Below are 24,839 nucleotides of genomic sequence, written 5' to 3' on the forward strand. Positions count from 1 at the left end.
TCTGTCTCTTAATTGGTGTATTTAGACCATTGATGTTTAAAGTGATTATTGATTAATATAATTGGATTAGTGTTTATTATATATGTTACTGTTTTCTACTTATTGCCCTTGTTCTTTGTTTCTCGTTTTGCCTCCCACCCTTTTTCTGCCTTTTTTTTTGTTTTATTTGAATATTATATATAATTTCTTTTTCTCTCCTTTCTTAGCATATCTCTTATACTTGTTTCTCCCTCATTTTTTGAAGGATAATTGCACAGGGTTCAGAATTCTAGGTTGATAGAGTTTCTTTCTCTCAACAGTATTTCACTCCACTCTCTTCTTGATTGCGTGGTTTCTGAGGAAAAGTCAAATGTAATTCTTATCTTTGCTTCTATATAGGAAAGGTATTTGTTTTTTCCCTTTGGCTCCTTTCATAATTTTTTCTCTATCTTTGATTTTCAGAAGTGTAACTATGATATGCCTAGGTACAGTTTTGTTTTGTTTTTTTTTTTGGGTTTTTTTTTTGGCGTTTATTCTGCTTGGTACTCTCTGAGCTTCCTAGATCTGTGGTTTGGAATCTAACATTAATTTGGGGAAATTCTCAGTCTTTATTCCTTCAAATATTGTTTCCATTCCTTTTTTTCTTCTTCTTCTGGTATTTGCATCGTGTATACCTTACATCTTTTGTAGTTGTACCACAGTTCTTGGATATGCTGTTGTGTTTTTTCAGTCTTTGTTCTCTGCTTTTCAGTTTGGGAAGTTTCTGTTATCATATCCTCAAGCTCAGAGATTCTTTCTCAGCCATGTCCAGTCTGCTAGTGAGCCCATCAAAGACATTCTTTATTTTTGTTACAGTATTTTTATTATTTATTTATTTACTTATTTATTTATTTTGAGATGGAATCTCACTCTGTCGCCCAGGCTAGAATACAGTGGCACAATCTCGGCTCACTGCAACCTCCGCCTCCTGGGTTCAGGCGATTCTCCCGCCTCAGCCTCCCGAGTAGCTGGGATTACAGGAACCCACAATCATATCTGGCTAATTTCTGTATTTTTGTAGAGATGGGGTTTCACCACGTTGGTCAGGCTGGTCTTGAACTCCTGACCTCAGGTGATCCGCCTGCCTCGGCCTTCCAAAGTGCTGGGATTACAGGCGTGAGCCGCTGTGCCCAGTTGTTACAGTGCTTTTAGTCACTAGCATTTCTCTTTGATTCTTTCTTAGAATTTCCATCTCTCTGCCTACATTATCCATCTGTCCTTGCATGTTGTCTCCTTTATCCATTGGAGTCATAGTTGTTCCTGGTCTGATAATTCCAATATCCCTGTCATTTCTGACTCTGGTTCTGATGTTTGCCCTGTGTCTTCAAATTGTGTTTTTTTGCCCTTTACTATGTCTTGTAATTTTTTGTTGAATCTGAACATGATATACTGGGTGAAAGGGACTCCTGTAAAAAGGCCTTTTGTGGTGTGATGGTGAGGTTGGAGGGAGGGGAAGTGTTCTGTAATTCTGTGATTAGGTCTTAGTCTTTTGGTGAGCTTGTGCCACTGGACTGTGAATGTCACCTGTGCTTCTCATCACCCTCGTTAGGTGGGACAGGATGGTTAGAGGGGCCCCTATGTGGAAGGCTGGAGGGAGCTGAGGTGGGGTTCCTGCACATGGAAGGTTAGTGCCCACTAGGGCTGGATATTTCTCTTCCCCACTGTGGATGGCTAGAGGGGGCTGGAGTTGGGTATCATCCTTCTCCTAGGTATGTTAAGCTTTCATAAAACCCCAGCAGGTTAGGCTCTGGTAAAATAGTTTCTCCTGAGGGCAGGCTTTGTTAGGAACAAAGTGGTCTGGTGTATTTCAGAATGGTTCTTTTATTCCTCCCCCTGCTGGAAGCAGGAGGCCAAGTAGAGCTCCTGGAGGTAAAACTACAAAAACCTTTGGTGAGTTGGTTCCCTGGAGTTTCTTTTTAGACTTGTCCACACAGCCTGTAGCAGTTTGTCAATTACAGTTAGGTTTCTCCACTCTCTGGAGGTTTCTCCTGTGGGTTTCTGCTCCATTGTGATTCTCTGTATCTACCTGTGTGTATCTCCAGTTTTGGGGGCAGCAGTTTGTCCCCAACCTCACCTCTCTGATAGACCTATGAAGAGTTGTCAAGGTTTTAGTTTGTTCAGCTTTTCACTTGTTAGGATGGAGTGGCGACTTCCAAACTCCTTTATGCTAGACTGTAAACTAGAAGTCTTGTAGCTTTTTAAAAAAGATACTAATGCTTGCAAAGGAAGACTAGCATTTAGAAAGTGTATTATTTCTTTCTTTTTCTTTTCTTTTTTTTTTTTTTGAGATGGAGTTTTGCTCTTGTTGCCCAGGCTGGAGTGCAATGGTGCGATCTTGGCCCACCGCAGCCTCTGCCTCCTAGGTTTAAGCAATTCTCCTGCCTCAGCATCCCGAGTAGCTGGGACTACAGTCGTACACCACCATGACCGGCTAATTTTGTATTTTTAGTAGAGACGGAGTTTCACCATGTTGGTCAGGCTGGTCTCGAACTTCTGACCTCAGGTAATCCACCCGCCTTGGCCTCCCAAAATGTTGGGATTATAGGCGTGAGCCACCATGCCCAGCCAGAAAGTATATTATTTCATTTGAGGAAGAAAACATTGTGTCTTTTTATTATCCAGTTTTATTATTCAGTTCAATATTCAGCCATATTATGTACTGTTTTTGAAAATTATTTCTTTGTCACTTGGCTCTTCTTTAGATTTTTTTCTCAAAACTCAAATTTCTCAGAAAGTCTTTCCTTGATTGTCTATTGCTGAATGTCTCATTGCACTATTATAGCAGGATATATAACAGCAAATGGAATTTAGGATAAAGTTATTGTCCCTTGATTTTCACCATGGCTCTTGTGCCTTTTTTACTTAGTTATATTTCTATGACTGGACATTTTAATATTGTTTAAGTAAAATCACTAGCAGATGTCACTTCTTCTCCAGGCTTTTAATGCTAACATACAAACTACAGTTCAGTTGGCCATACTAATATTTTATAATAGCGTTTACATATAGCATTGAAAGCAATTACATTATTCTTGACAATCATGTGAAGTAGATAATTGTTAGTGAAACAAAATACAACTTTCTGAAGAATCATTTGGAAAGTAAAAATGTTATTTAAAAGGATCAATTAGAGAATGAGAGAGTCCTTGGAGATTACATATATGCACTCACATACACATATATTCAATCAAAGATTGGAAGAAAGAGTCAAGGAAATCTCTGGCAAATGGCAAAGAGAAAATGTGAGGGGAAAATATGACAAAGAGGGTTCTCAATCAGTGCAAAAATTAACTATTAGGGTTCTAAAAGAAGGAAGTAGACCCTAAGGTCTTGAATTTGGATGAAAAAGGCTCTGAACTGGTAGTGCTCCCAGGCATATGGCAGTAGCAAACAGAAATCTCTGGAAGAGGGTACCATCGTCCTCTGTCTAAAAATATTCCTCCAGGGAACTTTTTCTCCAAAAGTGACCAGTACACAGTCAAAGGTGATTAGACATAAGAGGAAACCAGTCACAATAAGCAAACAGACTTATAAAACTCATAAATATATGATATACTAGAGTTATCAGACTTGTACTAAAAACAACTATGCTTACTGTGTTCGAAGAAATCAAAGCCAAGCTTAAATTTGTTTTTTAATTCTTAAAATTTAAAAAGCCAAACATGGTGGCTCACGCCTGTAATCCCAGCGCTTTGGGAGGCTGAGGCAGGAGAATCGCTTGAAACTGGGAGGTGGAGGTTGCAGTGACCTGAGATCATACCACTGCACTCCAGCCTGGGCAACAGAGTGAGACTCCATCTCAGAAAATAAAAAAATTAAAATACGGAGATGAGGTCTTAACTATGTTGCCCAGACTGGTTTCGAACTTCTGGGCTTAAGTGATCCTCCTTCCTTGGCCTCCCAAGTGCTAGGATTATAGGCGTGAGTCACTGTGTCTGGCTGGCAAGCTTAAAATTTTTATTAGAGAATTGGGAACTATTAAAAAGAAAAACCAATATAACAGTTCTGAAAAAGAACCAAATAGAAATGCTAGAACTGTAAAAGGCAATAACTGAAATAAAGAGCTCAATGTATGGGTTTAGCAGCAAATAAAACATAGCTGAAGAGGGAAATAGTGAACCAGAACATCAGGAGAAATTATCTAGAATGATGCATAGACAGAGATAAAAATTACAGAAAGAGAACAAGACATTCAGGATAGTAAGTGAGAAGATCTAACATATATTTAATTGGAACCTCAGAAGGAGAGAATGGGGCATAGTTGGTGAAAAACATCAATCTAAAGATTAAAGAAACCCGATGAATTTTAAACAGGAACTCTGTTAAGTGAGCTTATATTGTACTTTGCTTTCTTACAACTTGTGGCTCAATCATGGACAACATTAACTAAACTACTTGAGTCCTAACAGTATTTAAACTGATGGCCAAAATTTAATGGCAATATCTACATTACAAAGAATAAAAAGCAGGAAATTCAGCCAAATAATGCATTTCTTAAAGTAGATTATTAAAAAAGAAAGAAGAATAAAAGTATTCAGGATTCCTTTTACTATTCTTATTACATTTCAGTAAGTCTAAAACTATGTTGAAATAAAAAGTTTTATAAAGAAAGAAGGACAGACAGACATGCACTTAGGAGCTTAGTAGGACATTTAACCATTTGGGGTGGGTATGTGTTTATATAGCACCTTCCAGAAAAGTTTGTTGATTCTTGGCTATATCTTTTTGCAATGTTTACAATAGATGAACCTTTTATTAACTGTTGATCTTACCACATAAATTGGGCCATTTGACTTCAAAGAGTGTAAGAATTTAATTGGTATAAAGAACAACTTTCTGATTAGAGTGTTTCATATTAGAGCAATTTACTAAAAAGGTAGCTGCATCTTTCATGGGAGTGTTTTTGTTTTAAGAGAGGATAACCCATTTCTCTAGTCTGAGTAAGCACTATAAAGCCATTCTTCCTACCACCATCCCTTTCAGACTAGTCCCTATTTATTCTCCCCAACCTGTCTGTCACCTCTATCATTATACCAAAATAGCACTGTAAAAAGTCATTGATAGCCCCTATTTGTTCAGTGCCTTGATCTACTTTTACTTTTTCCCCAGTATCCGCATGGAAAGTGTTAAGCCCTTTTCTCCTTCAAATGCTTTCTTCTCTTGGCTTCAGGGGCAATTGGCTCTCCTGGTTTTCTTCCTGACTCTGGAGCTGCTTTTTAAAAAATTCACTCCATAATATGTCTATTCCCTAAGGTTTTGTCCTTATCTCTGTGTTTTTCTTTTACTTCAGTCTTCGTGTATTCAAATGATACTTGTTCTTCAAAGTCTAATACAGATATTACCTTTTCCTTAATGGTAAGAGCCGTCCAAATCAATGGAGCTCTCTCCATCTCTCAGCGCCCCGCCTCTCCCTACTTTGATTGTTCAGAGACCTCTTAGGTGCCTCTCAGTGCTTAGCAGTGTGTCTTGTACCTGGCAGGCACTCAGGAAACTTTTTTGGAAGTGTTTTCTACAGACATCAGATTTTGGAAGGAGAGGAGAAAAAGATTTTTTCTTATGCATCAATAGAACACTGGATTTGCCAGAGAGGATATTTTTTGCCTTGTACTTCATATAATAAACTCTTAAAGCAGGACTTGGCAAACTGCTGTTTGAAGGCCAAATGTGGCGCACCACCTGTTTTTTTTATGGCCCTCAAAGCAAGATTAGTTTTTACATTTTTTAATGATAATAAAACATCAAAAGAAGAATACTGTAATACTTCATGATGTGAAAATTATGTGAAATCCAAATAAGTAAAACTTTATTGAAACACAGCTTAGCTCATTTATTTACACACCGTTTGGCACAGTTGAGTAGTTGTGGTGGAATCCATGTGGCCTCCTGGCCTTTTAAAGAAAAAGTTTGCTGACTCCTGTCTTAGAGGTTAGAGTTTAGTTTTTCTTTTATTTCATCAAACACAATTTTGCTTTATGATTAAATATGATGCACTTATTTAATAGGCCTTCAAGATAAACTAATTATGTCATAAAGATTTAGTTAATAATAGTCAATCCCATTGAATTTCTGTTTATTTTCATTTCTAGCAAATGTTTATTTCTTTTCTTTTTTTTGAGATGGAGTCTCACTCTGTGGCCCAGGCTGGAGTGCAGTGGTGTGATCCCTGCTCACTGTAAGCTCCGCCTCCCGGGTTCACACCATTCTCCTGCCTCAGCCTCCCAGGTAGCTGGGATTACAGGTGCCAGCCACCACGCCCAGCTAATTTTTTGTATTTCTAGTAGAGACGGGGTTTCACCGTGTTAGCAAGGATGGTCTCCATCTCCTGACCTCATGATCCGCCTGCCTCAGCCTCCCAAAGTGCTGGGATTATAGGCATAAGCCACCGCTCCCATCCGTTTATTTCTTTTTTAAAGTGAGGTTACTCAACTCAAGAAAAGAGAGCCACAAACTGAATATACCTATAGCTCATACTCACAATGTTTCAAGTTCATTTCTCAATTAAATTTGATTGCAACTTTATTATTACACATAGCAACACTCAGCTGATAAAGATAATAATGAGCTTAAATTTACATTTAACTTTCTTTTATTTCAAAATACATCCAAAACTAATTGTGTGCTTCTCTGTGGTGTGCACTAATTAACTTGAAACATGGACAGTGATTTTGTTTGCAGCTTCATTTATGCCTTATTACAGAAGCTATTAATAAAAAATACTGAATGAAAAATAAAGTGCACTGAACTTGCAAGTGAATGGTGCTAATTTTACAATTAACATGAATGTCAGAAAAATGTGAAAGCTTAGGAAGGAGATTGTGATGAGACATCTTGCTAGAATATGGTGCTTTGTTAGTGATAAGATAGGGCTCTGCCTCCCTTCTTTGATGGTGAAAAATGAAACTCATAAAAATAGGAGATTGCAGAAGATTATTAGGGGCTTTTCATATTTTGCCAGCAATAGAAAAACAATAGACCATGTTTTAAAGGATCTGAAAGACTTCTGACAGGTGATTGGGCAGTTCCTTAGAGCATCAGATTTATAAGGAAAAAGTACAGTTTGAAATGCTTCAGTTTGGTGTCGTAGCTTCTTATTTCAGTCTGTTTAGGGGGTGAGGGAAAGGAAAATTCAAATCTAAGCTGTGTTTCACCATAACTTTTCCTCGGAATTTTTTAATGTGTTTTATGTGTTACTTTGCCTGGACAGTGAAGTCTAATGAGAGCATCTGAAGATATGGCTGTCAGTGAGGTGAAACCATTGTTAACATGGAACTGAAAAACAAGAAATTGGCTGGTTTTCGGCAAAAGCCAGCATTTATTCCAGGAAGATGTACCTTCCCTGGTCTGTGGCTATCTGTTTCTATGTGATGTTTTTTGCTCTCTTTTGAATTCATGTTCACAGGTTATTCCTCTTTGCAGTGGAACTGGAATACTTCCATGTGTTGTTTTGGCTCAGGCAGGAAATGATGCAGGGTTTTTGAAAGGGCCCAGCCAGCACAGTAACAAGAAATAGGCCATGGTTTGGCAAAGGCAGGGAAAATAGAAAAAAATTAAGAGGTTAGCATTGCCTTTCTTAAAATCATCTCTTGTTCTTATCAGAATGAAAATAAATATTGGGTAATGTTTATTGAATACCTACTAAATATGAAACACTAAGCTACATGCTTGCTTGGTGCATTTGAGGGAGGGGGAATAAATATTCAATTGTCTGTGGCTCCTGTGATGTCATTCTTATGAACTCTTTGAATGGGATGTCTGTTCTTATAGAAAATACTCATCTCTTTTATGTGTTCATTTCTAGGACTGTTCATATTATTTTGGATGTAGTTCACTGATGAAATGAGTTGTATGTTGGTTTTTTTTTTGAGACAGAATCTGGCTCTGTTGCCCAGGCTGGAGTGCAGTGGAGGATCTCAGCTCACTGCAACCTCCGCCACTTGGGTTCAAGCGATTCTCATGCTTCAACCTCCTGAGTAGCTGGGATACAGGCGCATGCCACCATGCGCAGGAAATTTTTGTATTTTTAGTAGAGATGGGGTTTCATGTTGGCCAGGCTGGTCTCGAACTCCTGACCGCAAGTGATCCATCCACCTCAGCCTCCCAAAGTGCTATGCTTACAGGTGTAAGCCACTGCGCCTGGCCGTTGTTTTTTTAAATTGTGGTAAAATATACATAAGATTGGCTATTTTAACCATTTTTAAGTGTACAATTCAGTGGCATTAAGTACATTCACATTGTTGTGCAACCATCATCACTATCCATCTCCAGAACTTTTTCATCATTCCAAATTAAAACTCATTTTAATGAACAACAACCCCCCATTTCCCCTTCCCCTTGGTAACCACCACTCTAGTTTCTGTCTCTATGAATTTGACTACTGTAGGTACCTCATGTAAGTGGAATTGTACATTTGTCCTTTTGTGTCCAGTTTATTTCACTCAGCATAACGTTTTCCAGGTTCACCTATGTTGTAGCATGTGTCAGGATTTCATTCCTGATTGAGTCTGAATATTATTCCGTTGTACATATATTCTGCATTGTGTGTTTTTAGCTACAGTATAAGCAAACCAGTAGCAGAATATAAATCTGAACGCAGAGATGGTGACAGGGCACTGTCTTCTTTGAAGCAGCCCTTTGTTAGAGACCAGACCAAATGAAACTATGTTCTGTAATCCCAGCACTTTGGGAGGCCGAGGAGGGCGGATCACGAGGTCAGGAGATCGAGACCATCCTGGCTAACACAGTGAAACCCCGTCTCTACTAAAAATACAAAAAAATTAGCCGGGCGTGGTGGCAGGCACCTGTAGTCCCAGCTACTCAGGAGACTGAGGCAGGAGAATGGTGTGAACCCAGGAGGTGGAGCTTGCAGTGAGCTGAGATCGCACCATTGCACTCCAGCCTGGGCTACAGAGAGAGACTCCATCTCAAAAAAAAAAAAACAAAAAATGCTCTCTTCCCCCATATCCCAGGGATGAAACAATTTTAGAATTAATACTCAAATGTGAACGTTATTATTACAAATTAAAAGTGAGAAAACGGTATAAATCAACCAGAAATCCAATTCAGAGTTTACTCTCTCAATTGTAGGTTAAAACTTTGATTTTTTTTTTTTTTTTTTTCTGAGACAGGGTCTTGCTCTGTCACCCAAGGCTGGAGTGCAGTGGCGTCATCTTGGCTCACTGCAGCCCCAATCTCCCAGGCTCAAGTGACCCTCCCACTTCAGCCTCCTGAGTAGATGGGACTAGAAGTGTGTGCTGCCACACCCAACTAGTTTTTGTATTTTTTTGTAGAGATGTCTTGCCATGTTGCCCAGGCTGGTCTCAAACTCCTGGGCTCAAATTATCTACCCACCTTGGCCCCCCAAAGTGCTGGGATTGCAGGCATGAGCCACCACGCCTGGCTTGATAGCAATTTCTTAAATTGTAGTGGCCTTATCACTGTGACATGCGTGGAGACAACCCTCTCTCTCTTCCAAGGCATTTTGCTTGTTTGACATCTAGCCCACACCTTTGCAGAGGGCAAGGAGGGCCATCTGAATTAGATTATAGAAAAGTGTGTGTTGTAGTTTATAAAGTTACAGTGATGCTACTCAAGGTGTGTTTCCTTTGGTTCTAACAGAGGATGCAGTATTTCATGTCTTCCAGTCTAATGAGGTAACTTAGTTGAAAATAACTTAGATGATAACATGTGGCAGCCTTTCTCCCCTCTTCTAGGGAGCCATTCCAAGGCCAGCCGTTATTTGGACTGCTGTTATTTATATGTATGTGTACTCTTTGCATTGTCTGATGTTGCCTAGGGACGTCTGATTTGCTTTTTTTTTGAGACAATAGAGTCTCGCTCTGTTGCCCAGGCTGCAGTGCAATGGTGCGATCTCAGCTCACTGCAACCTCCACCTCCCCGGTTCAAGCGATTCTCCTGCCTCAGCCTCCTGAGTAGCTGGGATTACAGGCAGGTGCCACCACGCCCAGCTAATTTTTGTGTTTTTAGTAGAGACGGGGTTTCACCATGTTGGTTAGGCTGGTCTCGAACTCTTGACCTCATGATCCACTCGCCTCGGCCTCCCAAAGTACTAGGATTACAGGCGTGAGCCGCTGCACCCGGTGTGATTGGCTCTTTAACTTCTGGATGCTGCCTTGTTGGTGGAGAAGTTGGAGTAGAGATGGGCTGAGGCTGGTGACTGGTTTCCTCCATGCTGCTCCTGAATCTGTTGCCTTGGCACTATAGTCAGCCCCTTTGTGCCCAGCCTCCCAAAAGCGGGGGACCAGGAAGAAACCCTGTTGTTGTCTCCTGTGTATTCCCCTCTAAGGATTCATTTCTGTTGACTTGATCTTCCTTTCTACTGTGTGATATGGAGACCAAATATTTATCTTCTATTGCATTTGTTTGAGGGACCATTATGAATAATACCCGAGGGAAGATGACCACACCAGAAATAAGAGCAATAAGAAGAGGCATTTTTCTAAGGGAGATAATTTATCTGCAGAAACATCATCTAGGTTAGTTCTGAAAGGGCGCCTGCCCTTAGGGTTGCTGGTCACAGGCTTGAAGAGTCTCTGCTAGCCATCAGCCCCAGGGGCAGTTTTGTCCGGTAAAGCAGTAATATTCATGCCCTGTGGCAAGGCTTCCTTGGGAATAAATCATGCAGCAAGTTGAACTTTCAACTCTCATCTCTGAGGCTAATTCTGCGAGGTAATGTGGAAACGGGCAGAGTGTGCCTAGCCTGTGCGGAGATTAGGTATGGGTTCTCCAGCCGTGTCAGTGTAGCCTCTTTTCTCCTCCACCTCCTACCCCCACTCATGTTTTTTTTCTTGCTACTTTTCAAAATTGAAAGACTGCAGAGAGGGGAAATCCCTTGGCATTTTGAATATTGAGGTGCTCAGCAGAACTGCCTGGCATCCTGTTTGTATATAGCGGTTTTAATTTGCCCTTTAATAAGTCATTTGGCCTTACTAGCAGTCTTAAACTTGATAATCCTTACATCAGCAGTGAGCCTCAGGCCAAATTCCCAAAGTGCATCCCTGAGTGATTATTTGAAGGAAGTTTTCAAACCTTCCCTCCCTGGCTCTGTTTGTCTGCCTTCTGCCAGCACATCCTTAGGTCAGGCTAATGCTCATTTGAGCATCCCTCTTGCTCACTGCAGCAAGACAGGCAGGTGATTTGAGAGCAGGATGAGTGAGGGAAGTTCCTGTTCCCATTCTGTGCAAGGAATGCCATCTCAGTCAGTGGAGAGGGGATTTGGGCTCTGGGGAAACACAAGCCTTTTGGTACTATTTTAATGGAGACAAAAACAGGAGTGGCCTGCTGATGGGTTGAAAAATCACAGCTGTTCTACTGACTTGACAGCCTTTTTGCTGCTCTCCTCACAGGGGCCACGATGATGATAAGAATTGCTCCTCTCACAGACTGCCCTTGACCTTGTTCCTTGCATCTGAGGTGCCCAGGCCTTCTGGAAGTGCATTATGTCCTCTCTTTTATTGGCTATTATTAGATACTATAATATTATTGGCTCTCACACCACTGATCACTGCAGTCTGATGTTTCAGATTAAAAGTGGCATCTTGGGCAGAGTTAAGGCTGTATTTGGAGATGACTCTAGGATAGTCACTACCTGCCAATCTCGTTGTCTTTTATTCTGAAGTAGATGTTCCTATTTTGATCTTTAAAAATATTACAGCCCTATGAGACCAGATAATGATTGCAGAGCCTGTAAGCTGTCAGAGTACCTGATAAACCTTCTCCTTTTTTCTTTTAAGGATACTCTGCATTTTGGTTCCTGCAGTGATGCATTAGAGATTATAGTCAGTGAGTGACAATAATAATCAGAGCTCAAAATTTCATCTTACAATTTATCTTACTGTAACTGCAGAACATCCTTGTAAAGGATCATCCCTGTTTAAAGATGGAGAAATTGAGGGGAGGGAGTGGGTCTGTAGTCATTGATAATGTCGACCAACAATAATGGAAAGGATCAGAACTCAGCTTTTAAAAGTTTGTTCAAGTGAAAAGCTGGGAATGGCCATTCGGGAAACAGGGACTTCCGAAAAATGAGGTCAGTGCTTAAAGTTAAAAGTTAAGGTCCTGCTTATATAGGCAGAAAACAAAGAAATTTAGTAGGTTTGTAACATTTTCTATACAAGGTTGGTTTATGAGCTATAATTTCGTTAATTACAGTTTGTTTTCTTTTCTGTACAGCTTGTTTTCACTTCCTTTCCAACTGAAGAGTGTAGGACCTGGCATGGTGGCTCACGCCTGTAATCCCAGCACCTTGGGAGGCAGGGGTGGGAGGATCACTTGAGCCCAGGAGTTTGAGACCAGCCTGGGCAACGTGGAAAAACCCTGTCTCTACAAAAAATACAAAAATTAGCCAGGCATGGTGGCACGCACCTGTAGTCTCAGCTACTCAGGAGGCTGAGGAGGGAGGATCACTTGCACCTGGGAGGCAGAGGCTGCAGTGAGCTGTGATCATGCCACTGCACTGCAGCCTGGCTGACAGAGTAAGACCTTGTTTCAAAAAAAAAAAAGAAAAGAGTGTATGTAACATACCATCCTAGATGACGTGACAGTCTTTTAAGTCTCTGTATGAGAAGTGTAAGAGGGAAGTTTAATCTGTTATGAAGACCAACAGTTAAAAGGGAAGGGGTCTTCTCTGGCACCCTTTATTCATTTACAACAATTTACAAAACAGTGTAGGTGAGGCAAAAGGCTAATCTATAATCAGAAAAACAACACTTACAGCTGCCCAGGTTACAGCTACAAGTTTAAGTGACCCACATAATCACATTCCCTTAAGTCTTACAATATGTCAAGATTCCAACAGCTTAGATTTTGAATTACATATTTTCACAATAGGAAAGCATTAAAGTCTAGTCCGCCCCAAGAAACTTTTTGTCCCCTTTCTTCAGTAGAAAAGAAATTTCTATTTTTTGTACCTAGGTGAACGTATGTGTGTCTGTGTGTAGAGGAGCATGACTTACCTTAGGATAAACAGGCTCAGTTACATTCTTTTGTGATGATATTTAGAAAGAATCCACTTGGGCAGAGCCCATATGAATATTTTTAAAGTAGATGGAAGGTTTTTTTGTACCCCGGATGTGGTGGATCTCCATTTCCTTGTTGCCTCTTCGTACCTCCCACGTTTGGTCTCCTCAGAAGTAATCTCACAGGTGGCCCAGAAGACAAATGCATTGTATTTGGCAGAAACTCAGAATCTTTTTTTTTTAGGTTTGAGGAATTTTAATAAGCATAACTGAAACAAAATTTTTTTTTGGAGGGTGAAACTTATTTGTGAACTTAATTCTTTTTGATGACTTAACTCCCAATAAAGTGATCTTAATTCTAAGTGAGATTAGTAACATAACATATGAAGAACCTTGATTTTTTTTTTTCAAAATCGATTATATTTTTAGTCTGTTATTTATATATTTCTGTTTGCTCTCTGAAGTCATACTAGTCCTGTACCTCGATGCCTCTTTTATGAGGAATGCATCTGAAATATACCATTATTTGTTTTGATGTTTTGCAATTGGGATCTTCCAAGGGCTGTGATGATAGCTTTTCACATCATTTGCTTCTCATTCTTCGCTATCTTTTTGTATATGCACAGCCTAAGGATGGACCTGCTTCCCCTCTTGGCATTCTTTGGTACATGCTTGTTAGTGGAATTGAGAGGCACATACACAGTGCCTTGTGGACATGGCCTTCTACTGGCCTGTCTCCTAGGCCTCATCCCAGGAACTCTTAAATTTCTCTCACAGTATTAGTGGTCCTAGCTTGTCCCTGTTTCTTATATAAATGGCGATAATAATGCTTAGCTCTGGTTTATATCATAGCAATTTTTTGCAGTTAATGAGCTGGGCTTTGTAAGACACTTTTAGATCCTTAGATGAAAGGTGTTATTTAACCACAGCAAGGCTTCACACTGGGAGTGCCTTCCCAAAGAGCTCAAAGTACTTGTCAGCCTGTCTTCTATTCATCCTCATACCATCCCTGGTAGGGAGGTAGGTGGTTAAGCATTATTATTAAGTACAAAATAGTGTTGTTACTGTTACTTTTATCTATAAGTGGGATAATTGTGAGAAATAGAAGTTGGTAAAACAGACTATGGAAGAAAAACACTGGGAAAACCTCAAAGTAGCATGCATTTGCTATTCCTATTCACTCTGCTTTGAGTTTCAAAAGTCTGATTGCCATACATGATAACAATAGCATCCTTTCCTAGAGAGAAATATGACCTAGTACATCCTTCTAAATACTTGAATTAATTGAACCCCCTGCACTTACTTTTAGTTGCTCCAGATTACATCCTAAGGGTTGGTTTATCTCATGTATGTCAAAAATGATTATAAATAGCGTAAGACTTGAATATTTTGAATTTTCGTTTTTAACTTCAAAACGGAATTTCTTCTTATTCAAGTAGTATTGAGACAGCAAATAGTTCACCGAGACCACCAGCACAAGAAGTAGATTTTCTTAAGAGGGATCTTGGAAGAGAGTAACCATAGCTTTGTCTAAGATTGAAGAAAAACAGTGAGCCTCATTTGGGGAAGCCAAGTGAGCAGGGATCCCCAGCAGATTGTCACTGTGCTGTTGCAGACTGGTCATTCGTTCGGTTTTGTAGCCCAAGGTCACAGATATGAGAAGAGAACGCCCCTCTCCACCTTCCTCCCCACCTGTGTTTGAGATTGCCGATTTCATTTTGGCAGCCTTGTTGAATTTGGAGTTATTTCTGGTCTTTGATGGCTGTGTCACAGGGCAGTGGGGAAGGAGTAGAAGGTTTGAAACGAATGCAAGGAAAAATAACCACAGTGAGCCCTTAAATCTTGCTATTTGTTTTCTTTCAGTGTATACCACAACATTACCAGAAATCAATAATTCCGTCTGTGTTCTCCCTAGGAAAGAAACATGTACAAACTGAAAATGGTAGGCTTTACAGATCATGTGAGCAGGGGACAGCAGGATGGTTGGATTTTATCTTGCCATTCTTTGTCAGGGAAACCTTTATTTTGACCAAAAACCTTTCATCAAAGGTCCACATTTCTCTCTTACTTGGTGATAGGAAAAGTTTGTTTAATTTTCTAAAGATATTATTGATGCAGGATTTTTCTTGACCAGTTCGTCAAACTTGTGATGGGGGTGGCCCAATTTATTTGGCTCTCTGTGCTCAACCCTTGTGGGAGGGAGCATGTGAGCGAGTGAGTATGGATCTGGCCGGCCATTTTGGGTGCTGACAGAAGCAGGCTCCGTGTGGGCCCTGTGGCAGTGCCCAGGTGAGGGTGCCAGCGACCTCCAAAGCCCCAGAGGGCGTGTTAGAATGCTCTTTTAGTCCCACTGTCCATGGACAGCAGTGTGTGATCAGCTCAGTGGTACCCTTGCCTCGTCATGTGGGGTGGCTGCCCTCTGCCAGTGAGGGCAAAGGGCCAGTGTGACAGCCTTTTCTGGGTACCCGCACCCAATGGGTCCTGAACTCTTGTCCGGAATCCAAGAAGAATGAGGTTGCCCAGACACTTGAAGGATATTGAAGGTGGAGAATTTTATTAAGCGATGGAAATGGCTCTCAGCAGACATGGGAGCTGGAGAAGGGACAGGATGGGCAGGTAATCTTACCCCAAAGTCTGCCTGTTTCTGGCTGGCTATTCCCGCAAGTCCAGTCATCTCTCTTCCGGAGTCCAGCCATCCCTCTGAAGTCAAGTCGCCTCTCTCCAGTCAAGCCGCTTCTTTCCCTCTACCAACTGAATCTGGGGTCTTTATAGGCACAGGATGGGGGGCGGGGTGAGCTGTAGGCAGTTTTGGAAAAGGCAACATTCAATTGGTAAAAAGACGTGATTTATGAAGAACCAATCGGGAGAGAGTGGGCAAACAGGGATAGAAGTTCTCACTTTGGTCTGCGGGTTTCAGGCTTCTCAGCTTGAAGGTGGGGTTTTGCTGGGGACCTGCCCCTGTCTGCCTAGAATTTCTCAGCCTCCTGTCTCCGTCATTATGAGTACTCAATAGAGGATAGCAGCTGTGTGCATAACAGTTTTCAAATGTCATACTTACACTTACTTAGGTTTTACATTTCTTTTTTTTTGAGATAGGGTCTCACTGACTGCAACCTCTGCCCCCACCACTCGCTCAAGTGATCCTCCCACCACAGATGCACACCATCACGCACGGCTAATTTTTGTATTTTTTTGTAGAGACTGGGTTTTGCCATGTTGTCCAGGCTCGTCTTGAACACCTGGGCTAAAGTTATCATCCCATCTCCGCCCTGCAAAGTACTGGAATTAAAGACATAAGTCACCATGCCTGGCCTGGTTTTAAATTTTTTTTAAATCGTCCAAGTCAGTACTTATTATTTACCAATTATATCACAGCGATTGGCAGTTTTAATCCTATTTCCATTTCCTCATTAAATATTTGTAGTTTTGTGTACTGTTCGTTGTTATGTTCCTTTATAGCAGGTTTTAAAAAATACTGACTTCCATAACAACAGGGCTGTGTGTGTGTACATGTCAGGGAAAAATGTTTTCAGAAAGAAAATGGTTTAGGTTTCAAAATCCCCAAGGGAATTGTTATAAAACAACAGGAAAAAAAATTCAATGTGATTCAGACACCTTAACTAGATGCTTTTTCAACTTAAATTTTTCCTGTTAGGTCTGTTATTTTCCAAACAATACAACACTTTGCTCTTCATGTTTAGTTCAGGTTCAAAAGAGCAACCAAGTTTCTTTTTTAAACTTGTAGTTTAAGCTTTTTCTTCTTTCCCCATTCAAATACCAAATTAAATATAGTCTTTTAGTTGACTCGTGCTTATTTTCATCTAGAATTCAATTAAAATGCTTCCAGCTGAGCTAGAGCCATCCGATTCTTAAACCAGGTCCAGGAAAAGCAGTGGCAGTGAATATAGGAACAGCAAGGGAAAGAACATGTTCATTTCAGTCTTTGGGAGTTGTCTGGGTCAGCGTTCCTCACCGTGGCTATTTAATGGGGCTGTGTTTCAAGGGGAGCCACCCACAGTAAGGGGCAGTAGAGTAGAGGAATCAAAGGGCTCAGACTCTAGAGTGAGGCTGTTTGGGTGTGAATCTCAGTTTTTTACCTTTATTTTGTAGGAGAGGAAAGATTTCTTCTCTCGCCCATCACTTGGTTCATGGCTGAGGCCCCTGTAACAAAAGTCAGATTAATAAGAGAAAAGCATACAAATTTATTTAATACAAGCTTTATATGACACGGGAGCCTTCAGAAATAAAGATCCAAAGGAAGAGGTAACTTGTGTATTTTTATAAGTAGGTTTGATAAAGGTTTTATAAGTAGGTTTGATTTTTATAAGTAAGTTTGACTGTCATGGAGAAGTATGGTTGGAGAACAAAGGGTATGGTCTAATGGTAATAAACTGAAAGGAGGCTTAGTAAGGCCTGTTTGTTCAGATTCTTCTCTATGCCCTATATCTTCACAGATAAGGATATTTCTTTCCTCTGGGTAAAGGGAGGGTACCTGTCGAATGAGGGTCTTATGACCTGCTTCAGAGGAGAAGAGCAGGAGGTCACAGGACGGCCTTCGTAGGTTTTATCATCTGCTTTAGGGAAGAAGGGCTGTGGAAGGTAAGAGAGACTTTCCTGCTTCTGCTGTTTGCTCAAACGCCAAGGTGCCATATTTTGGGAAGTCCTGAACACCATCAACTTTGTGTGTGTTTTTAGGCAAGTGACTTAAGCCATCTAAACCTAAGGCTCAACTGTAAATGAGAATTAATCATAGGATCTATTTCCTGGGGTTGTGAGGATGCAATGAGATAATGCTTGGCACAAGTGTTTACTTAATAAATGTCGACTGTTGCGATCTTTATTAGTGTTGTTGTCAATACCTACATACTTTTGGTTCACTTTGATCTTTTTTTGTTTTGTTTTGAGATGGAGCTTTGCCTTGTTGCCCAGGCTGGAGTGCAATGATGCAATCTTCGCTCACTGCAACCTCTGCCTCCCAGGTTCAAGTGATTCTCCTGCCTCAGCCTCCCAAGTAGCTGGGATTACAGGCGACCGCCACCACGCCTGGTAAATTTTTGTATTTTTAGTGGAGACGGGGTTTCACCATGTTGGCCAGGCTGGTCTTGAACTCCCGACCTCAGGTGATCCTCCCACCTCGGCCTCCCAAAGTGCTAGGATTACAGGTGTGAGTCACCACGCCCAGCCAATCTTTTAATATATAACTGTTGGCATTAGGTAACTTTGTTTTTAAAATCTGTTATGATAAATGTGGGTTCATAAAAATTAAAGTTGACATGGTAAATACCATCATAAGCAGAGTCAAAAGACAAGTTACAAACTAGAGGAAATATATGTATGTTTGCAACTTGTGACATAGACAAAAAGTGTTCATTTCCCTAATATAAAAAGAACTACAACTCAATAAAGAAGGGATGATCGTAAAGCCTTTTATGGTGATCTGTTTCCACTTAACTGTGCTACAGATGTCTCTGATGTGTATTCTCAGAGCCTACCAGGAAAATCCTAGAATCGAGAAGGGCTTGGGACACAGAGAGCTAGTGGGTGTGATACAGCCGTGAGTATGCAAACACACCTGAACTTGTTGTTGTTTTCCCCATGAAATAGCTCCCTCTCAAAAGTGTTCTGTTACTATCAATGGCAGCCTCATACACACCCATTTGACCCATCATCACTGATTTTTCCATCTCCTTCTCATCCAGAAAGTCACCAAGGCATTTCTATGTTTCTTTTGTAATTTTTATTTTAGGTTTGGGGGTACTACATGTGAAGGTTTGTTACACAGATAAACATGTCACGGGGGTTTGTTGTACAGATTATTACATCACTCAGGTATTAAGCTCAGTACCCAGTAGTTATCTTTTCTGCTCCTTTCACTCCTCCCACCCTCCACCCTCAAGGAGGCCCCAGTGTCTATTGTTTCCTTCTTTGTGTTCGTAAGTTCTCATCATTTAGCTCTGGTCTGTTTCATTCATAGTTTCATTCATGGCTTCATTTATTCATTCACATCTGCTCCAGTCTTTCCAACTATTGCCTGTTTGTAGTTGAGACACTCAACATCATCCTCATGACTGAATGACTACCATGGTCTCCTTTCTTTTCTTTCTCTTGTTCCCTTCTCCAGTCAGCACAACACATCATACCCAGGTTCATCTCCCTAAAACATGGTTTTCATCTTGCGCCACCAACCTACCCTAAAGCCTTCAGTGGTTCCCTACCGTGTAGGATGAAGTATAACTTGTGAACTTGAGCCTCAGGTCTCCCAGACACCCTTAATCTGATTCTCCTTCCTTCTGTCTTTCTCACTGCTTAAGTCTAGGAACCTTCCAAACATCTAAACTGTTTGCCTGGCCCAGCCCACCATGCCCATTTCTGCCTTCGTGCTGCCTTCCCTCCTCTGTGTTACACCCTATACTTGCCACAAGGCCCAGCTCAGGTCTGGTCTCCTCCAGATGGCTTTCCTAGGTCCGCAGCCCTCAGCATCCCTTGTTTCCTTACCTCCTGCTTTGTTTATTGATGGCCTATACCTCTCATCTCACACACTTAACCTTTACTGCCTATATTGTTTTAGGTAAACTTTTTTCGTTAAAGTAGAACATACATACAGAAAGCTACACAGATCACAGAGTAAAGGACTCAGTGACTTTTCGTAAGGTGGACACACCCAGGTCATCAGCATTTCTCTCTTCTGATATGCACTCTCCCTAACGAGATGGTAAGCACTTGGGAAACAGAACTACTTTCCTGTGCCTCTTTGCATGAAAATGTATAACATCAGGTGCTCAGCAGTATTCCAGATCAGGAACTGAAGCTAAGAAAGAGATCCAGGTTTTTTACAAATAAGAAACATGTAGAAATGTCCCCTGCCCCCTTGATTTGAAGTAATACAATTTGGCAAGTCCTGTTCAGAAATTCCTTGGTGGGAATCTATACATTAGACCTTTAAATCCAGTCTAGACAACTGCATGTCATAGTTTTCTCTTTCCAGACTTGGGGATGTACATAGACATCTGCAGCATTCGTTTTCATTGTCATTTTGTCCAACAGATATTTATTGATCAGATGCAGTCTACTAGATAATGTTTGTTACAGTACAGTAGGATCCAGCTTCTTCCTCTGTAGGGCTTATATTTTAGTGAGTCATTAGAAATAATTGATAGAACTAAAAGAAAGACTTAAGAACAAAGATACGGCCAGGCGCGGTGGCTCATGTCTGTAATCCCAGCACTTTGGGAGGCCGAGGCGGGTGGATCATGAGGTCAGGAGATCGAGACCATCCTGGCTAACACAGTGAAACCCCGTCTCTACTAAAAATACAAAAAAATTAGCCGGACGTGGTGGTGGGCGCCTGTAGTCCCAGCTACTCGGGAGGCTGAGGCGAGAGAATGGCGTGAACCCGGGAGGTGGAGCTTGTAGTGAGCCGAGATTGTGCCACTGCACTCCAGCCTGGGCGACAGAGTGAGACTCCGTCTCAAAAAAAAAAAAAAAAAAAAAAAGTTACATTGGCGGGATGTGGTGTCTCATGCCTATAATCCCAGCACTATGGGAGGCCAAGGAAAGAGGATCACTTGAGCCCAGGATTTCAAGAGCAGCTTGGACAACATAGCAAGACCCTGTCTCTATTAAGAAAATAAATAAAAAGGGGGAAAAAAAAAACAAAGAATAAAGATATAACAGGCCGGGCATGGTGGCTCATTCTTGTAATCCCAGCACTTTGAGAGGCCAAGGCAGGCGGATCACCTGAGGTCAGGAGTTCGAGACCAGTCTGGCCAACATGGTGAAACCCTGTCTCTACTGAAAAATACAGAAATTTTCTGGGTGTGGTGGTATATGCCTGTAATCCCAGCTACTTGGGAGGCTGAGGGAGGAGAATCAATTGAACCTGGGAGGCAGAGGTTGTGTTGAGCTGAGATCGTGCCACTGCACTCCAACCTGGGTGACAGAGAGAGAATTATCCGTTACTAAATAATTGTAAACATATAGAGAGGACAAGAACAGAGGTAGGAAGGGTGACATGAAGATTGGCACTGGCACTAGGGTCATCTGGATGAAAAATCCATTTGTTGTGATATTATCAAAAGGTATGAAAGAACATGGCAACTTACGAAGGTGAAATAAATACAAGGGTAATGATGGCAGAGAGATATTTTAAAACATCATAAGAAATACCATACGGAAATACCATATTGCTACGAAAATACCAATTTTCCATAGCACTTTACAGTTTACAAGGTACTTAAAACCCTGCTCAGTGAGCACACAAGGTACTTGTACTGGCTCTTTTTTTTGGTTTGTTTTTTGGTTTGTTTTTTTGAGACGGAGTTTCTCTCTTGTTGCCCAGGCTAGAGTGCATTAGTGCAATCTCGGCTCACTGCAACCTCCGCCTCCCAGATTCAAGCAATTCTCCTCCCTTAGTCTCCTGAGTAGCTGGGATTACAGGCATGTGGCACCACGCCCGGCTAATTTTGTATTTTTAGTAGAGACGGGGTTTCTCCATGTTGGTCAGGCTGGTCTCAAACTCCTGACCTCAGGTGATCCGGCTGCCTCAGAGTGCTGGGATTAAAGGCGTGAGCCACTGCGCCTGGACTTGTACTTGCTCTTATGAGGTCTTTGCCCATTATGATCTTTTGCCCCTGTTGTGGTTGGTGCAGTGGGTGGTGTCTTCTACCCACAGTCACACAGCTTACACGTCTGGGCATACATTTAGAATCCAGCAGTCTTTCCACAGCCTGCTCTTGCCTTAGTGGACGTGAAAATTTATGTTCAGTTATCTCTCTCAATTTTTCTGTTACTGCATTGCAGTCACATCCCAGCTAACTTCATGATTGCTACATTTGCTGTTTCCTTAAACCTGGAGCAGGAGACTATCCCTGGCAGATTGATGCTGTCTGTAGGCCATCTGCATAAGGCAAAGTTAAGTCATGGGTGGGTCACTTGCAGCTCCTCACGGCGGCCTCCCCACTACTTGAAAACATGGGCACAAAGAGAGGAAGGTAGAGAACCCACAGGCTGCCAATCCTTAAAAAGTAACTTGTTGAAAGTATTATGAGTTTCCTTTTAGTTTTCTTTTGTATTGTCTTTTATTGCCTCTTTGGTTATATGCTTTTCTGTACCTAGAAGGCTTCAGTTTGCAGAGCTATAAATCTGTCAGTCTTAGTGACGTGTCTTTCACTTCAAATTAATGTTCAGCAAAGGGATTAGCAGATAACCATTTCAGGCCGAATTTCTTTACATAAAAGGGTGGAAATGGTTTGAGTAGGCTGCCAAAGCCAGGAAGAGAAGTTAATTGTGTAAATCAATGCAGGCAAGAGCTGATCACCTTTCTGAAACACAAGACAATGCAGCACACAACCTCTAAATAGATCTTTGGGGTCAAGTTGATGTCATGTTGAAGAATCAATATTTACTGGACTTTGTAAAGTTAACCTTTAATGAACCCTCAGGCGTTTTGCTAGGCCATTAATTGCAGGAAGAGGAAAAGCAATGGTGGCCAAGGTCCGTGTGTGGAGGTTGTATAAAAATAAGTGAAAAGACAATCACTTGCCCATGTGCAAAGGTCCCCTCAAGCATCGTTGGGGACGTGTATCGCAAGGCTTTCTTGGGACCAGGTATGGTGGCTAATGCCTGTAATCTCCGTACTTTGGGAGGCTGAGATGGGAGGATTGCCTGAGTTCAGGAGTTGAGGCTACAGTGAGCCATGATTACACTACTGCAGTCCAAGGTACTCCAGCCTGGGCACCAGAGCGAGAGACCCTATCTCTAAAAATCAAGCAAAGGCTTTCTTGGGATTGTACTGGCATTTTAAGAAAGAGCAATTCCTACATCCTAACAGAGGAAGGTACATTCTTTACTCTTTGACAGTCCTTATTCAGGCAGTATGGCTGCATTTTCCTGGGATGAATTATGATGTCATTTTGGGTCCTGCCTTATAAATGTGGTAATCACAAAGTCCAGTCCCTCTTGAAGTATGTGTGGTTCATCCCTCCCTCTGACACACTTGACAGCTTTTATAAAGTACAGGATCATAGTAAAAAGTGTTTATTTTAGGTTGCTGGCTTGAATCCAAGTCTAATAAAGGTATTTGATAAGTAATCACTTGTACTTGTTCTGTTGGCAAGTAAAAGTGTCCCTCGGGTTGTTCTGTGTGTGTGTGCATGTTCTGTGCCCCTCAGTGGCTAGTCTAAATCACTTGTGAGTCAAGAGCCTTATCTTCTATTTATTTTAGTCAGCGCTCCTAACAAATGGCGTTGATTAGGCATATGTTATGTCAAATTTAACCCTGGTGCAACAAAGCCGGGATCCCTGCATGGTCAGTCACTGGAAGTCAGAAGCAGCCTGGTCAGGCTCTGTGAGTCAGGGTGTGGCCACGGGGCGTTTGCTACAAATTCTTGGTCATATCTGGTCAATAGATGAATATTGGATTTGACTTTTCAGAACGTCTTTCTCTGGTGCATTTGTTAGGGGAGACTTTAGAATTAATCAGAGAGAAGAGCTGGCTGTTCTTTTCTCACTCCCACCCCCATCCCTCCTCTCCTGGATCATTATTCAGAGTAAACACTGAAAAGAAAAAGCATGAGAGGTTTGTTGGGAGTGTTGTGGTTTGGTGTTTTTACAAGAGAATCTGATGTTTAATACTTTCATCTATACTTTAAATATTCATTCTGGGTTTTTATTCTTTCTTTTTAGTTGTTTGAGAACTTCTACTTTGGCTCCCTGAAGCTGAATTCAATTCACATCTCTCAGAGGTTCACCATAGACAGCTTTGGAAACTACGCTTCCTGTGGACAAATTGACTTCTCCTGAGGTAGATCTTGGAAAGCACTAGAAACTGAACATCCTCACCAGGTGCTGAAGAAAAGTCTCTTCATTTTAATTGCCAAGCAGAGATGTGCACATTTGGATGGTGACTTTCCTGGGTGGTGCCTCTAATGGTGTCTACAGCCATCAAACTACCAGCCGAGATGGTGGTGGGCATAAAGAGAATTTGTGCCTATAACCCTTAGTGTGTTCTGGTTTTTTTTCTTTTAATTTTTAAATTGTGGTAAAATACTCATAAAACATACTGTCTTCACCATTTTTAAGTGCACAGTTCAATAACATTAACTGTTAATACGTTCATATTGCTGTGCGGCCATCACCACCGTCAATCTACATAGGCTTCTCAGCTTGTAAAAAGGAAACTACCCATTAAACAGTCATTCCCACTGCTCCCAGCCCCTGCAGCCACCATTCTGCTTTCTGTCTCTCTGGTTTTGACTATTCTCAGTATCTCATATAAGTGGAATCATACAGTGACTTGTCTTTTGTGACTGGCTTATTTCACTTAGCATAATGTCCTCAAGGTTCATCCATGTTGTGTCAGGTGACAGGATTTCCTTCCTGTATTATACATATAATGGAATGTTCCATTACATGTGTGTACCACACTCTGTTTCTCTATCAGTGAGCACTTGGCTTGCTTCCTCTTGACCATTGGGAGTAGTGCTAATACAGACAAGGGTGTCTCTGCCTTTAATTCCTTTACCACCCAGAGTTTTATCTTTAGCAAAATAACTATTAAAGTTTTTTGCCTTTTACTTTGCTTGATCTATCATTTTCCTACCAAAGTTTGTCCTCTTTATATTTGTTGGATTCCTGTTCCTTCACCCCGTCCCCACCCTCATCTTCCCATGCCCCTGATGGAGTTGCAGTGTTGTAGCCCTTTTGTGTTTACTTTTCAAGGCAGCAGCAAAAGAAACTTATGATATCAGCAGGACTGTGCAGAGTTCCCTGGAAGAATGTCAGCCACAGGAGGCACTCACTCCTCCCTCACCACGGACCAGCAGAGGGAGAGGAGAATGCTGGGGAGCC

The 24,839-nt window shown here is 41.4% G+C and overlaps 1 protein-coding gene across 3 annotated transcripts in view; it reads left to right on the forward strand.

The window, feature by feature from the left end:
* Window positions 1–24,570, forward strand: part of ASCC1 (activating signal cointegrator 1 complex subunit 1) — a 116,711-nt gene extending 92,141 nt beyond the window's left edge. For 2 of the 3 annotated variants that reach the window (XM_025395767.1, XM_025395768.1), the window contains exon 10: window positions 23,676–24,570. In XM_025395767.1, coding sequence (XP_025251552.1) covers window positions 23,676–23,792 — 117 coding nt within the window. In that variant the 3' untranslated portion in view covers window positions 23,793–24,570. The remainder of the gene's footprint in view (window positions 1–23,675) is intronic. The other variant, XM_025395769.1, reaches the window with a different exon arrangement.
* The last annotated feature ends 269 nt before the right edge of the window (window positions 24,571–24,839 follow it).

The sequence above is a fragment of the Theropithecus gelada genome, chromosome 9 (genome assembly GCF_003255815.1).
Source record: "Theropithecus gelada isolate Dixy chromosome 9, Tgel_1.0, whole genome shotgun sequence".
In the NCBI taxonomy this organism is placed as follows: domain Eukaryota; kingdom Metazoa; phylum Chordata; class Mammalia; order Primates; family Cercopithecidae; genus Theropithecus; species Theropithecus gelada.